A 15,100-nucleotide genomic window follows, 5' to 3' on the forward strand; every position below is an offset into this window, starting at 1 on the left:
GCTCAAATAAAAAAGCACCCGAGCTCAATTTACATGTAATATATCCCACCTGTGTTCTCAAACCGACCCTCTCAATATTCAAGACACCTAAATTTAAAAATAGATTTTTGTAACAATTAAATTCATCTACTTGTTTAGCTGGGTCACGTGACTTCTTTCGGAGGTCATCGGCAAATTTTCGGACAATCTTCGCAATTTCTTTGTAAGACGATTAAACCTTTCAAGTGAAGAGTTATATTTAAAATTTGCCTTTGCTTTGTTTACTCTATTGACACAAGCTTTGACTTAAAACTATTTTCTTTTCTTTAAGATTTCACTGTTTATAAAAAGCTAGAAAGCAAGCGACAAAACGAAAAAATATCAAAGGTTTGTTCTTTAAACGCGGTACGGGGTTGATGCAGTAATGATATTACTGAAGCGAGATCCTTTGGCATTATACAGCTAATTCAAGAAATGTTGTCGGAAAAAAGCACAAAAGTGCACGCGACAAGACCGAAAGGTGGTCTGGGTATTCACTTGAAATTTGTATATTAGCATTGAGAAAATGTACAAGTCTGTATTTATACACCTAAAGATTTTCTTTTTCCTCTCAGGAGGCCTTTTTTTGAAGCTTTACTTTTACTGTCGTATGTCTTTGAGTTTTGAAAATTCTTCTAAAATTCAGCTTGGCTAAAAGTACCTTGTTTTTATATGGCAAATCGGCAAACTCGCGTTTGTCACGTCGCCATCTTATTCAGCAGTACTCAGCACGTGCAGTAGCTCTCTACTTCTACGCATACTACCTTTCGATCTTGTCGCATGCACTTTTGTGTGTTTGTTCCGACAACCTTTCTCGAATTAGCTGTATGGCGTTCCCATTACGAAGTCAGCGGGTACTGTATGGCGTTCCCATTACGAAGTCAGCGGGTAAAACAATCATTCTGCTGTAAGATCCTCGACGTTGGCGTACAAACTGTTGTCATACTGTTTGAGGTTGACGTACGTCTGTAACAGAAAGGAAATAAAATAATTAATAAGCTGCTGTTTGCAAAGGAAACGTGCCCCCTACAACTACAGTGAATCCTCCTCTAAGCGGCTTTCTATTGAAAGCTTTTCCTCTATCAAGCGGTGACCTGTATTAAGGTCATAAAGCGGACGAGCCTACCGTTTAAACTTCCTTATTCGTTAATTTCATTGTATTCTTAATGCCGGCGAAACACTAGACGAATTTATACGCCAATGGCGGGCACACCAGATGATATTTTCTCGCGAATCGCGCTATACTCTCTTGGACACCCCTCTGTAACAGACCTGGTGGAACCCGACCTGGTGGGTTATTTTGCCCTCCCTGGTGGAAATTTGACCTCCCTGGTACCTGGTGATTATCTGAAAAATCCCTGGTCGATTTTTTTTCTCCCTGGTGAAGAATTTTGTTTACCTAGTCAGGAAAAATCAACCAAAATCTTTCTGCTGGCTTAAATAAAGAAAAAAAACGACGCGCAGCAAAAAGATAATTTAATAATTGACTATAACTCGATGTAAATATAGCAAAAAGTAATTTACTGATTGTTTTCGTCGCTTGTTCTGCTGACATGCACGTCACTGAAGAGACAAAACAGATATGTTTCCTTTACTGTATGTATAATTTACGAGCTTGTGAATGATTCAGAGCGATTTGAACAGCGCGCGCGACGCGAGATAAATGTGTGGAAGTATAACTACGCAGAGGATAATCAGCTTGACCCACATAATTCTTGGTGAGTATTAAGCGGCCTTTTCCCTTCGATTAAGCAGCCTCGAGCAGTTTGAAAGGCGCTTAATGTATAAAATATCATGTTTAACTTTGCAGCCCGCCGGCACAATGTGATGTAAAATATACGCCAGTAATTCAAGTACATTCAAGATCATTCAAGTGGCGTATTACGGTAAATTTTAATAATAAAGCTGCCTTAAGATGTAAGTACTGTCTAAATAGAACTTTGTGTAGCTTTCACCTACATGAAACTATTGATGCCTACGGCTGGAGCCCGGGGCTGGGGGACAGCAGTCATTAATTTAAAACACATATTTTTCGTTGCTCGCTAACTCCAAAAAAGAGATAATTTATTCGACATGTAAAAAATATAAGCAAACGGTTCTCTTATTTAGATTTTTTTATGCTTTGACCTTCTAAAAATGGATCAACGAATAAGGGCCGGCATATTGAACATTTTTCAACTTTAAAAGTAAACGGATGACACAGTTTAAATTTAGGTGCGCCCGTGCTAGGCAGCCTCTGGATCTGTCTTTAGCCTGCGAGCAGGCTCACCTTGGGGCACGCGCGAATATATCTTGGCGCTGATTCTGTCTCTTGACGCTAGGCTCTTTTGATAATAAATATTTATGCAATTTACCTTCTGGAAAAGTAATTAAACTTGTATTCAGATTAGCAGGGCTAGATAGACGTTCAAACTAGGAAGTCGAGAAAATAATTATAATCCCACGAAAAAATCTCCCAATTTCTTTGAAAAACTGTCGAATATCTGGCTGAATTACCGCTTACCTAGACTTTCTCAAAGTCCTTCGACGCGCAGTTTAGGAATTTTGTAGTCGTTAATGTATGTTTTGGCAGGTGTAATTCGTCGAGTGCAAAGTTGATTGCCTGGTGAAGTGCGTCCAGTTTCCCTTCCAAAAATAAGACGCTTTGATTTTAACTAAAAAGGTCTAGAAATAATCGTGTTTTTTTAAGTTTACTTTTAGGTGCCTATTTGCATATGAAACTCCCTTTAAAACGCACGAAATGTGATTTCAGCCTGTCTATTTTTTTCAAAATTTCCCGGGGAGGACCTCGAGTAGCTAGGCTGTGAATAGGCTCTCGAGAAGGATTACGCGAGCGAAGTGAGCGGAAGAGCTCCCGAGTAGCTTACATCTTCGGCGTTCACACGATTACATCTTTCAGATCCGTCGTTTCGTCGTTTGCATATTTCAGAACCGTCGTTTCAAATCCTGCCTGTAATCCTGCTAAGACCTGGAAAAGTAACATGCATCAAAAGGAAGTGTAATCATTTTCCGGCGATGATGTCAGTCCATCACCTTATATCATAAGGTTATTGGCGGAATTTGTTCTTCTGTTTGTCATCGCCTCTGCATGCATTGCGTGCCTTGTTTGATGCCCTGATGGACAAAAACGTGCATGCGAGAATTTCAGAGGTTTTTAGGAATATAACCCCGGCGACTGCTTCAAGCCCAAGGGTAGACTTTTTAAAAGTCGTTCGCTTCTCGTTTCTCGTTTCCGCGCTTTGTGTGCTCTTCTCTCTTTGCGCTTGCTGAGCTCGACTTGTAGGCAAGTCTAGTCCAAGGGTAAACTAACCATGTCAATAGTAGGGCGACTCGTTGGCTCATTGCGACAATTATTTGCTAAATTTGACCCATTGCGGATCTAGTGGCGGTAATTCACTGTTCGATACAAAGAACTCACGGGGATCTCAAAACGGCCCGTTTGCCGTTTCTATGTTACTTCAGTTGTTTACGTACAAGCCGAAAAAAAAAGCGACGGTGTCATCTACAGCCCTTAGACGACATCGGTGCGAAAAATCGTGCATGATAACCCCGCTAAGTTTATTGCATACTGGCTCACAGAGTTTGCATCAATAATTGGTTAGATTTAATATATCAACACCCTCCCTGGTGAAAAAAAGTAATCAACCTGGTGGATTTTTGACTGCCCTGGTCGATTTTGTGTTGAAAACCTGGTGGAAAATCAGGTGTCACCAGGTCTGTTACAGAGGGGTGTTCTTGGAAAACAACGAGGAGAAATTGCGAAAACTCGTTATTCGCGATTCCAAACGCCAGAGTGGTCACACCAGGCGATTGTCGTAAATCGCCTACGAATTTTAATCGCCGATTTTTGTTATGTCAAATATCTGCAATTGTGATCGCAAGTCGCTGCGTTAAATTGAAATCGCCAGCGAAAATCGCAATCGCAGTAGCTGGTATACTTGCCGGTTTTCGCAAATCGCAGCGATCGGCGTATAAATCTATTGTGTTGCTTCCCACGCCCTCTAAACGGTAACCTAGTTAGTTTACAATGCGGTATTTTGACATGACGATAAGTATAGGTTGTGCAGTTTAAAAAAATTGAGCTCTGATTCCCTAAAAATGTTATATATGATGGCAAAACTGTTGATGATGTAGGTGACAACAGAGATAATCTAATCGGCGCGTGTCGCGTGTCGCGGGTAAAATGTCGCGGGTCGCGGGTAAAATGTCGCGGGTACACAAAATTGTCGCGGGTAAAATGTCGCGGGTACAAAAAATTGTCGCGGGTACACAAAATTGTCGCGGGTCCGAAAAAAAGTTATATTTTTTGTTTTATAGTTTTTCTTAAGTTCAATACCTCATTACAGATAATAGAATAACAATAACAAGTGCTTGAAAGTAGGTGGACGAAAAATTGAACTTTACTAGCTTTTGAACAGCAAATACTACACCAACGTTCAAGATAATAAAATAATAATACAATAGCAATAACTTGTTGACATTGTGTATGTATCATAATTTGATTTCGCATCGCCACTTTTATAACTCTTTTTTTACGAAAGACTTGCACACATTTCTGTCAAACTTTAGCTAAGTTACGTTTGACCGCTGTGAATCGCCTTTAACATTAGTCACTCCTCCACTTTGCGACAGATTGTTCATTCATGTTTACAGCTCTATATTTCGTGGTATCGTTCAGACTTTTTTACTTTGATCACCGTACTCAAGAATCTCTCAGTGGAATTATTTCGAAAGGGCGAAGCCGGCGACAATCTTTCTTCAACCACGCAGAGTTGGCACTGTCTGGAATCTTTTCCATAACCTTGCTGTATACAACACCTGTCTACTACTTCTACTTGGTCTAAAGCTGGTTCTACTTGTATTTTGTTTATTACAAATAAAACGAAAATTAAACCATTGGAATCTCGTTTACGCGATGTAAGCTTACCTTTGACACAGCTGTGCGCAGCGCGTCGAAAAAACAAAGCTGCAAAGGTGCACATCGCTTCGTTTAAAATTACACAGAGACATACACATACATGCTACCGACAACCTCTACTAGACAAAAAAGTATGGAATAAATACCCTGTGTTACTTTTTAAAGGCATAAGTATTGGTATAGCACCGAGAAAAAATCGCTTCAATCGAATCAACTAAATTCGCTGGTAAATTCGAGAAAACAGTTGTGATGATACCGGTTCCCACAAGCGACGTACCGGTAAAGCGGAATCGGAAGCGTTTAAAAAACCATAAAATTTTAATATTCGAAGTCAAAACGACGAACGCGATGGAAGATGAATCGGAATAGAAATGAAAAGGAGACCTGCACCCTTGAATGTGTAAGCCTTTAGAATTAGCCACCTGAATGTATTTCTTATGGGCTACTTGTGTCCTTGGCAGAGGCGATTTCCATAGCAGCGAAAATATCCGCACAATTGTAATTTATGAACTTTTATTTGAGAATACATTTTTCTTCCCAAATCTCTCTTGGAAATTTAAAATAGTGATGTATCATAAAATCCAGAAAGCGCATTGGACAAATTTAAAACCGTCTGTTAGTATATCAGAGCGGACAGCTCGATAAATGACGCGAAAATAGCAACTCTGAAAGCGGATGGTTTGCCTTTGTAATTACTGTGAAGTGGTAAAAAAAATAGGGATCAATGTCCTTGAACTTCGTAGGTTTTTGTTTGTTTAATTGAACGGCTGTGTTGGAATTATGTTAGTTAGTTGTTTGTCTAATTTTGTTCTTTCTTTATGCAAGCAGAAGTATTTATTCCATTTCAGGAAGCAAATACATTTTAAAATCTATTACAAGTTATACACTATTGGCTAAGTTTTGAGATATTGTTTTTGGTGCTATAGTTAACGTCAATTTATCATTTATAACGTTCAACTATTTTTGGAAAAATAGAAAAGAAAATAACGTTAGAGTAGTATACTGTTCGAAAATTGCCCATGGAAAACTAGAAAACTAAAGTAAAGTTTAATTTACATTGAAGTACTTGTTATTGTCATTCTATTATCTTTAATGAGGTTTAGTAAAAACTCAGCTGTGTTCTATTGGAAATCCGCGAATCTGATTGGTTCTCCCCCTGTTTTCTATTCGCCGATAGAAAACAGCCGCGCGCGCGAGTAGCTCTTTAAGCGGTAAATTTTCCTGATTTTTGTCTTCAAAGTGCACAATATTGAAGGTTTTGGACTGCAATCCTTTAAAGTTTCTACTAAAACAATTAGACTACTCGCCCTCGTTTCCTATGAGCGATAGTCAACTCGGCTGCGCCTCGTTGACTATTTGCTCATAGAAAACTCGGGATCGTAGTCTAATTGTTAAATAGAACTTAAGAAAAACTATAAAACAAAAAATAAAACTTTTTTCGGACCCGCGACAATTTTGTGTACCCGCGACAATTTTTTGTACCCGCGACAATTTACCCGCGACAATTTTGTGTACCCGCGACGTTTTACCCGCGACACGCGACATTTTACCCGCGACACGCGACACGCGCCGATTAGATTACGACATTTTACCCGCGACACGCGACACGCGCCAATTAGATTATCTCTAACAGAGACACGCCTTACAATCAACATATAGCCAGGTATGGACTTCCGTTCTTTAATTTGGACCCCAAAAAAGTCATCGCAGTTTTAAGCTTGTATTCCTAGACGCAAAAAGGCGTGTTGGCGATATTTTAATTTATCCTTTGTTAAAAAAATCAACCTCAGAATAAGAAATTGGCCGTTTTCACACTAGAAGACGGACAAATCGTCTGACAATTTGTGCGTCTAGACGACCAAGTCGTCCTCGAAAAATCGTCTTCCAAAATTCAGACGACTCGGTAAGTACAAAATCGTGTCCATCCCATTTTCACCTTAAGACGATTTGTCCACCTTAAGGCGATTTGTCCGTTGCTAGTGTGAATACGGCCATTGTGTAAATGAGTAAGCACGGGAAATCAAACTTAGGGCGTAATTATTTGCAACATACGCGAATAGCTGTTGTATTTGCTCGTTGGAATTTTTTAGTATTCTCGTGCTAAAAAACAATTAAAAAATACCAACGAGCAAATGCGACGGCTATACGCAAGCTTGCAGTGCTAACTACAAATTGCTTATTGCAAAAAATAATATGCTTATTAATGCGTTTACCTTGTGGTTTTTCTCCATTTCTTTCATCGTATCTTTTAGTTCGGCAAACGTTGGTCGATTGCTTGGGTTTTCTTCCCAACACTTCAGCATAATCTGATATCTAATAAATAAAATAGAATCATTAACAGCAAGGTGACAACAAAAAAATTATAAATACTTTTTATGTAGTTCTTTTTTAAAAACAGGCAGCTTTAAAGGTCGGCACACACTAGGGGACTTGTCGCAGGGATTTGCTTCGGCACCAGTCCCCTAGTGTGTACTCGTGTTTTGCATCGAAATTGGAGTCGCAGGGACCGCATTTTTGGTCCCTGCGACTAGTCCCACGAATTAAGCTGGTTTGATTTCTGGGACTAGACGCAGGGACCAATAGTCCCACAAATCGGTCAATTTTCTAGAGAGTACACAAAAGGGATAAGTCCCTGCGACCATTCCCTGCGACTAGTCTCCTAGTGTGTGCCTAGCTTTATAGGCGCCACGTAGTGCTCACGTCACGTAGTGCTGTAGCTCCCCTGATGGTGCGCAATGCAGTATATAGTTTTGAGTCTTGTTTTCTGGCCAAAAAAACGTTGGATAAAAAAGGTAATCTTTTAAAAGGCTTTTTAGCGTATAGTAATCATGTAATTTTTTCCTTCCGCGTGGTATTTTGAATTGCCCTGCTGGCTAGCTAAAATCATTAGCAAGGCTCCTAAAGGGATATTGTCTCAAATTTTCAAAAGTCAAAGACGTATGGAAACCTACAAATAGCGGTCCAATCTTGTTAAAAATTACTATGCCTGTGTACTGAAGCTATAAACAAGTGATATTATTGTGATGCAATCAGGGACTTAAGATCTCAACTTGAAACAGTTAAGCTGACTTTATCCAGTTCTGCCCTGGTGGCCTGGAAAACAGCTTAAAACTTATAATGCTCCCCTCTTCCTTCAACAACAGTTTCCTTTATATCTTCATCTTGATGTTCTAGGAACATTTCGTTTACGAGCGAGAGTCCTTCGCCAATTTAAGTGCTTTTTACTGAAAAGCAAAAAAATCCCCGTGACAGGGCCCCTTTTCACAGCATTACTAGACACAAAAATCTTTATGAGTGTGTATATTTACAGTTTGTTATCCACATGTTTTGGTTTCGGCATTCTGAATCCTTCTTGAAGTTTCATGGCGATTTGTCGAGCGTTAATTCCCGGATACGGAGATCCGCCTAGATGAGATGAAGAGAGGTTTTTATTTTGTATAGTGGAACTTCGTTACATTTAATGTGTTTAAGGTCGCGCAAGACCCTTGCAGTCATTAGTATATATTTATTTAAAGAGTATGCTTGAACTGCCCGACGACTGAAGCCGACAACAAACGAAATATTCATGAGAATGTTTGTTTTAAAACTCTTTTGTACAAGTAATTACTAGTAATTGTTCTCCGCTTTGTGCACGTGCGCTGAAACATAGGGAATTATCATAATTAGATTCACAGCTTTGAATATATCACACGTTGTTGTAAACATTGACTCGGAAGGTCTTCGAAAGCCTCAAAACCTACAATTTTGTGTCCAAGTTTTCTCCGCCGATATAGAATTTCAAGAGTTGATTCGCGAGGAACATAAAATTGGTGTACTCTATTGTGCTATGACTAGAGCGAATTTTTAAATTTCTTTCTCAAAATGCATGAAGATAGCACGTTTCAAAGTTTAGATTTCACATTTTTGCTCTCTTAGAAGCCATTAACTTGTAGCAGTTTTTGAAATCGAAAATTTCGTTCTAGTCATAGCACAAAAGAAGTTAGATTTATCACTAAGCTTTATAATCATTTAATTTGGTGCGCTGTTCTAGCTGAAAACTTGGACACAAAATCGCATTATCTGCAGTTAAACTTTTAAGGGCTTGTAACATCACAGACAACGGTCATCTCTCAGTAAAAGGACAATCATGATGTAATTTTATCATCCCTGAATATCCTTGTTAAATTTAAGAGGAATCGATGTTCAAAATGTAGTAAATTACTGTCAGTGAAGTGGCTTGAATGTCTGATGGTAAGATGGTCGGCGAGCCTGGTTTCTCTGAGGGAAAAAATGTGCATAATATATGTTTTTTTAATCAAACTAAATCTATTGTCATGCATGGCTCATTTAACATGTAACTGAAAAGTTTTTACTGTTAATGCATATTCTTACTAAGAACAAAATCAGCCCAGTTTGTATAAAAGGCTTGATTTGAACCTCGGCGTCGAGAATTTCACCAAATGTTGATACGCCAAATGCACTTATTATTAGACGTCGTCGACGACATCTCAAATAAACAATTCTTGGTTTTCATGTTACGTCATAAAATTCTGAAATCAAAATTCACTAGGGATGCTTAATTTTCGTTGTCACTAGTTGTAAGATGAACTAAAAATATAATTATCTTTCTGTAAATTTCCAGCTCGGTAGTGTCCTTCGTTTTTAAAACAGAGCATTTTGAATATTTGAGTTCCCCGCCGAATGTGATATCAAGTTGTGTGCCGTGACAAAGCTGTTTTGTTTAAAAAAGGCCTTTCCTTTCCATTTTTAGCAGATTGAACATTTTTAATGTAAAAAGTGGAGTTTATATGAAAGTATACTAGCTCATGATCCATAATTAGTCGCTGTTATAGCAAAATTGAGTTCCAGATGGTTTGTCTGACATCACGGTGGCCATATTTGTGTCCCTCGGAAAGACACAAATATGGCGTCTCTATACTGAGCTTTATAACTTTGCGTGGAAAGTTTCGGCAAATAACTCGCCAACGGCACACCGCACAGACCTGAGACTTGGAGAAATTGATCATTTAATTATCTTCTATATTATTTGAAACTCATAGCTTCTGTAGTTTAATGTTTTCGAATTTATTTTTGGATTGCGTGACAGTGAAAACCAGCAATACGAGTTGACATGACAGGTGTTATTGAAGACGAAAAAAAAGTTCTCGTTCACTTGAGCACTTACTTTTTCTTCTAAAAAGAAATCACACCAGTTGTCGTACGTCAGACAAAACGAAAACAATTTTGAAATAACTGCAAACAGCACTTACTTATCTGTTGTACTATCACAATCTTGTAATCAGCAGGAATGAGCCCATTGTCGGCATCACACTTATAATCACCAAAATCTTGATCCACGTCCATCTTTACATTCACTGTATTCTGTGAAGCTGTGACGTTGTGCATTTGACTTCCATCAGGTTTATACCAAGTGAGTGTTGGTGTAGGAACACCATCTGACACACACTTTAACGTGACTGTCTGACCAATCCACGACTTAGGAGCTGATGCGGTGGCTTCTCGTATTGTTGGCACGTCTGAAAAACAAAAATAAAATTGAAAATTATACTAAGAATAAATGGCGATGATCAGTTACAGTAAGAATATTCCGTTTCTAACAAGTTATGCACTCTGAGCCACCTAGCTAGAGCGATTGAAGCTACTTTTTACTAAAAATAAAAAAGGTTGATAATTCGACAAATTCTGATTATAGAAGGAAAAGGAACGTCTATATGTGAATGTGTAAGCAAACATTACAAAGAATTGGGCTTGATACCTGAACTCTCTCTTCCCCTCAATGTAAAGGAGAAAATACTTTTAAAGTGAAGATCGGCGGTGCCATGCTTGCTGTTTACATACCATAACTGCCATAAATAAAAACAAAAGTTAACGGACTACTTACAATGAACCACAAGTGTCACGTGATGTTCATCGGTTCCTGCTGAGTTGTTGGCCCTACATGTATACTGTCCATCATCTGCTCTGCTTATATTATTGAACGTCAGAAACGCTGTTTTCTTCCCTGAAGTTTTCACTTTTCCATTTCTGATCCATTGAACATCTGGGTCTGGTATTCCAGACGCAGTACAGCTGATATTGACTAAAGATCCTTCATTGTAACTAGCATGAACTGGTGATGTGTTTAACTGTGGTGCTTCTGCAATTATAATTATACAATAAGAACAATGATCGTAAAAAGCTGAACACTTGTATTCATTCATTCATTCGTTCCTTCGTTCGTTCGTTCGTTCGTTCGTTCGTTCGGTCGGTCGGTCGGTCGGTCGGTCAGTTATTAGTAAGTTAATTATTTATTGTCAATAATGTTAAAGTTGTATCCACTTCAACATCACTAACATTGTGGATTAAAAAAGTTATTTCCATTATTTTGCCTTAGGTTTCCGCCCGCCTGCTTATGTCATTTTCTTTTTTCAGTGATTACGAAATATTCTCAGATTGAAATTCCGAAAATATTGGAGTTCTCATAGCCCGCGTCCCCCTGGACGAGCGGGACGCGGGCTCTGGGAACGAGAAAGGACCAATCAAAATTGATCCTATCCTACATCGGAGCTCCCGAGAGTAGCTCGTTTCATCACGTTTGCACAGTTAAAGGATCAAAGACTCAAGGTACGAGACTTGAACGTCAATGGGACTGTAGCGTATGGGGTTATCACGTAGGCCTAGGGGTAGTCACTTGAATCAGTTATCGGTATCTTACAAATTAAGTTCTGCCTTCGGGCTTTCTTTATTCCAAGCCGGCTTTCAATTTCCTGTTTGCTTGCCCAACATAAGACTGGTCATTCTTTTTACTTTTTGCATTAAAAAGATGGATGTACAGAAAAGAGTTTATTTATGCATTGCGCGCGCAATGTAAACGAGGGTCTCAATGGGGCTAGCCGTTAGCCGTAAAACAGTTTAAAAAAAAAAGTAGCCGTTAGGCGTGAAAATTGAAACATTTTAACCGTTAGCCGTAAAAAATGTTAACCAAAAAAGTTCCAGCAACTAATGTGAAGGTTTCAAGATTTCTTGTAGAAGTGTTGAAAGTTACTGCAGAATGTGTCATGGCACGAGTTGACAGACGTTTGACATCTGACTGTTCCCTCTGTATCGCTTTATCTTCAATTCGATGGCCCTAAGACCTTCGGGGACTGGTCCCCGAAGCAAGTCCCTGCGACAAGTCCCCTAGTGTGTGCCGACCTTAAAACCAACAGAAGTTAATTTTTAACTTTTTAAAACAATGGAAATTAATTTTAACACTTATGTTAACCGTAACGGAAAGAAATGAACCGTTAACCGTAAAAACTCAAAATATCAACCGTTAACCGTAAATGCCACATCCACATTGACACCCTCGTAAACGTACTATTATTTTAGGTCCAAACGTACAAAACTGTTACTCAAGAACAATGTAAATTTTAAAGCTGTAAAATATGCGCGAGACCCTGCTTAAAAGATAGGAATTAGGGCGTTTTGCTCATGTGAAGTGTCTTTCTAGCAAAGTTGAACGTGAAATAAGTTGAGTCAGCAAAAACGACAACCAAGGACACTATGCAAACGTTTAATCACGAATGAAAGCAGAATATTATTTTTAAAAAAAACTTTGACTGAAGAAGGGCCGTAATACTTCCCAAAACTACAAGATCATATTACCTCAGCTTACGAAAAAATCCTGTTAAAGAGAAGTTCATAAATTTTATAAATATCAGACCATGAAGCTTTCAGAAAAAAAAAACAAGCAAATATTGAATAATGAGTGATGTTTGGACAAGTTGAAGTCTTTCCATAATGTAAATCATGCCTGTAAAAATATCTGAGAAGTAATGAAACACCCCTGTGCTTACCAGCCAGCATTTCCAATCCTGGATCCAGCTCAAAAGTCATCAGGAGGCACCATGGCAGACGGTTCCGGCCCCTACTCCTCGACTGTCTTCTGCCATGGCGGGGCCCCTCCCTTAAGAGGCTTCAAAAGAGCTGGTGCTGACTGAGACATCATGAGTTAAAAAATAAAACAGTGGCCTGATATTACTAGCCTAGCCACACTTTGTCGTAATACATACCTGTCACAATAAGCTGGACTACGCTCACTATTTCATCAGACAATGTAACTAGTTTGCACTCGAATCTAGTGTTGTCGTGATGAGTTATGTTTTCAATAACAAGAGTAGTTTTTCCTTCAATCCTTGCTCTTCCTTTGTAGGCAGCAGGTATATTTGCAGCGTTAAAAACAGTACCATCACTCAGCCGTCCCACCATACCAATGAAAGATCCGCCAGAGTCTTGTACACTAAAGAGAATACCTACCAGCTCTGCTTGTTTGTTATCCATACTATAGTCCCACACCAGTTTGGCACTGCTTCCAATTCTAGCATAGCTTGGATCAGGAGGTTCCAAGATGAGCTTTAAAACGCCTTCTAGATACATGAAGTTGAAAATCATAAAGGAAAATTTAATTGTTTGCGTTCCATTTTAAACCTTCGTGTAAATAGAAAAAAATATAAGGACACGGAACGTGGTTACAACAGTCGTACCTAACCCTCTTCAACATTATTTGTACCGAGAAAGAAAAAAAAAATTAAAAGTACGATCTTATAGGCCTTATCACGGTTTTCAACGCCATCTTTTAATTTGAATCTACCCGCCTTGCCTACTCATTAAAATGAGTAGGCAAGGTGGGTAGATTCAAATTACAGTGTATGGGAATCAGAGGGCAAATATATTCTCTCGATAAGACACAAAAATCTCACGATAATCAGAGTCACAAGCTGTAAAGGTGGTCGCACAACATTTGTTGCGGTCACAAAATATGTATCCGAGACAAAAAATGTTTCTGATGTTTGTAAGAAACATTCTAGAAAACTCTGGAAATGTACGACAAACAAAATCCTTGTGCTCGAAATCCTTCTGCTCTAAAGTTTTTTGACTTCGTTTTTCGAATGAAAAGTGAAAAGCGCACGTTTTAGCCTCAAACTGTTCCGCTGTGTTTCACGAACTTTCGAAGAACTCGCGACAAATTTCCTGGAATCTCCAAGAAGTGAGCTTCAAAAAACATCACGCAATAATTATAATCACGCCACCGGTTTGGATCACGTGCTTTTTCTGGTTGTTGATAACGTTCAGGTCAATATATCCCGTTTGCAATACATTTGATGAAGAAAATGTATTCCAATCGGGATACATCTAAATTTATGCAAGGTCACGTGATCAGGAATCAGCCAAAGAGAATCGTCTTTAGAGGAAGAGAAACTGCGGATGTATAAAAATCTGTTTTCAGTCTGAATTAAAACTGTGATGGGGCTCAATTTCAGTTTCACTTGGAAAACCACAGCCCTGAGAAGAAAATGACAGCATATCTGTAGTCGTTAGCGCTCCCAAACTGTGTTCGTAAGCTAGGAAAACCATAATTACGCACTTGAACAAAGAAACGGGAAACAAAACAAGATTAAATATAAAGAAACACAAGAACACAAAATCGTCAAGCCTTATCGCAGATTGTACAGCATTAAAAGGTCCTGCGTTTCAGGATTGATGAAAAATTATAGACACAAACCTGCATGCGGAAGTAACAGCAATGCAAGGAAAATACAGCAGTTTGTTGGTATTCGTAGCAAGTTTACAAAACACATCTCATCAAAGTTTAAGCCAACTGCAAGACTTTTGTCGGATATCAAACAGTTGCTCCACAAGGTTGGGTTTCTAAACAAAACGGTTTGTGTATCGTGGAACTCTTGCACACCTATTAGATTGGGACCACGTAACACGTGACTACCGTAAACGATCGATTAAGCGCTGCGACGCTTATTTAATTTTCCCTGTCAAAAGTGCGGCGCTCATTCGAAACCGGCGCTTATTTCAACTACCGGTAAAAAACTGAGCGAGGGGAATATAGAGAGAATTAAGTGAGGCCCGTACTAGGTATGAATAAAAAAAAGCTGCCTTATACTTCCTTTTACAAGCACTATAAAGTATACAATTGAGGATAAAAATAAGCGAAAATAAGCCACGACGTTTCGAACTCATCTTGAGTTCATTATCAAGTAAATATGAGTAAAATAACGGTCGAGTTAAGTTTAAATGCAAATAGAGGTGATAGAGTATATTAGAATATTTTAAAAGCAGTGTTTTGCAGTCAATAGCGTTCACAGTGTTAGTGCGTGCGGTATTTAATTAGGTAAATACTTTCGCACGTAT

At 38.8% G+C, this 15,100-nt stretch overlaps 3 protein-coding genes across 3 annotated transcripts in view; all 3 read right to left on the reverse strand.

Annotated features, from left to right (window-relative positions):
* Positions 1-8: 8 nt before the first annotated feature.
* The window catches only part of LOC144660691 (fibroblast growth factor receptor 1-A-like), a 50,106-nt gene continuing 35,014 nt past the window's right edge, over positions 9-15,100 (reverse strand). Inside the window, exon 18 of the mRNA XM_078521395.1 lies at positions 9-49. The gene's annotated coding sequence lies outside the window, so the exon portion shown is untranslated. The remainder of the gene's footprint in view (positions 50-15,100) is intronic.
* On the reverse strand, positions 41-8,338 carry LOC144660756 (tyrosine-protein kinase receptor Tie-1-like). Its single transcript, XM_078521493.1, has 3 exons — positions 8,245-8,338; positions 7,150-7,249; positions 41-984 (listed from the first exon to the last, which is right to left on the reverse strand). Exons 1-3 carry the CDS (start codon positions 8,298-8,300, stop codon positions 916-918), a joined length of 225 nt encoding a protein of 74 aa, XP_078377619.1. The 5' UTR covers positions 8,301-8,338; the 3' UTR covers positions 41-915.
* On the reverse strand, positions 9,102-13,237 carry LOC144660889 (limbic system-associated membrane protein-like). Its single transcript, XM_078521616.1, has 4 exons — positions 12,970-13,237; positions 10,818-11,072; positions 10,186-10,452; positions 9,102-9,193 (listed from the first exon to the last, which is right to left on the reverse strand). Exons 1-4 carry the CDS (start codon positions 13,235-13,237, stop codon positions 9,102-9,104), a joined length of 882 nt encoding a protein of 293 aa, XP_078377742.1.

This window comes from Oculina patagonica, chromosome 7 (genome assembly GCF_052425735.1).
Source record: "Oculina patagonica isolate OP01 chromosome 7, crgOcupat, whole genome shotgun sequence".
NCBI classification, from domain to species: domain Eukaryota; kingdom Metazoa; phylum Cnidaria; class Anthozoa; order Scleractinia; family Oculinidae; genus Oculina; species Oculina patagonica.

What these genes read in the sequence shown, in the direction of transcription:
- LOC144660756 (XM_078521493.1), bottom strand. Translation starts at nt 8,300, where the DNA reads ATGAAACTTCAAGAAGGATTCAGAATGCCGAAACCAAAACATGTGGAT. An exon ending in AAACATGTGGATAACAAACT is followed by an intron (nt 7,250 to 8,244) that starts GTAAATATACAC and finishes TTTATTTATTAG; the next exon opens with ATATCAGATTATGCTGAAGT. An exon ending in AAATGGAGAAAAACCACAAG is followed by an intron (nt 985 to 7,149) that starts GTAAACGCATTA and finishes TTTCTGTTACAG; the next exon opens with ACGTACGTCAACCTCAAACA.
- LOC144660889 (XM_078521616.1), bottom strand. Translation starts at nt 13,237, where the DNA reads ATGGATAACAAACAAGCAGAGCTGGTAGGTATTCTCTTTAGTGTACAA. An exon ending in CGTGACACTTGTGGTTCATT is followed by an intron (nt 10,453 to 10,817) that starts GTAAGTAGTCCG and finishes TTTGTTTTTCAG; the next exon opens with ACGTGCCAACAATACGAGAA. An exon ending in TGTGATAGTACAACAGATAA is followed by an intron (nt 9,194 to 10,185) that starts GTAAGTGCTGTT and finishes TTTTTCCCTCAG; the next exon opens with AGAAACCAGGCTCGCCGACC.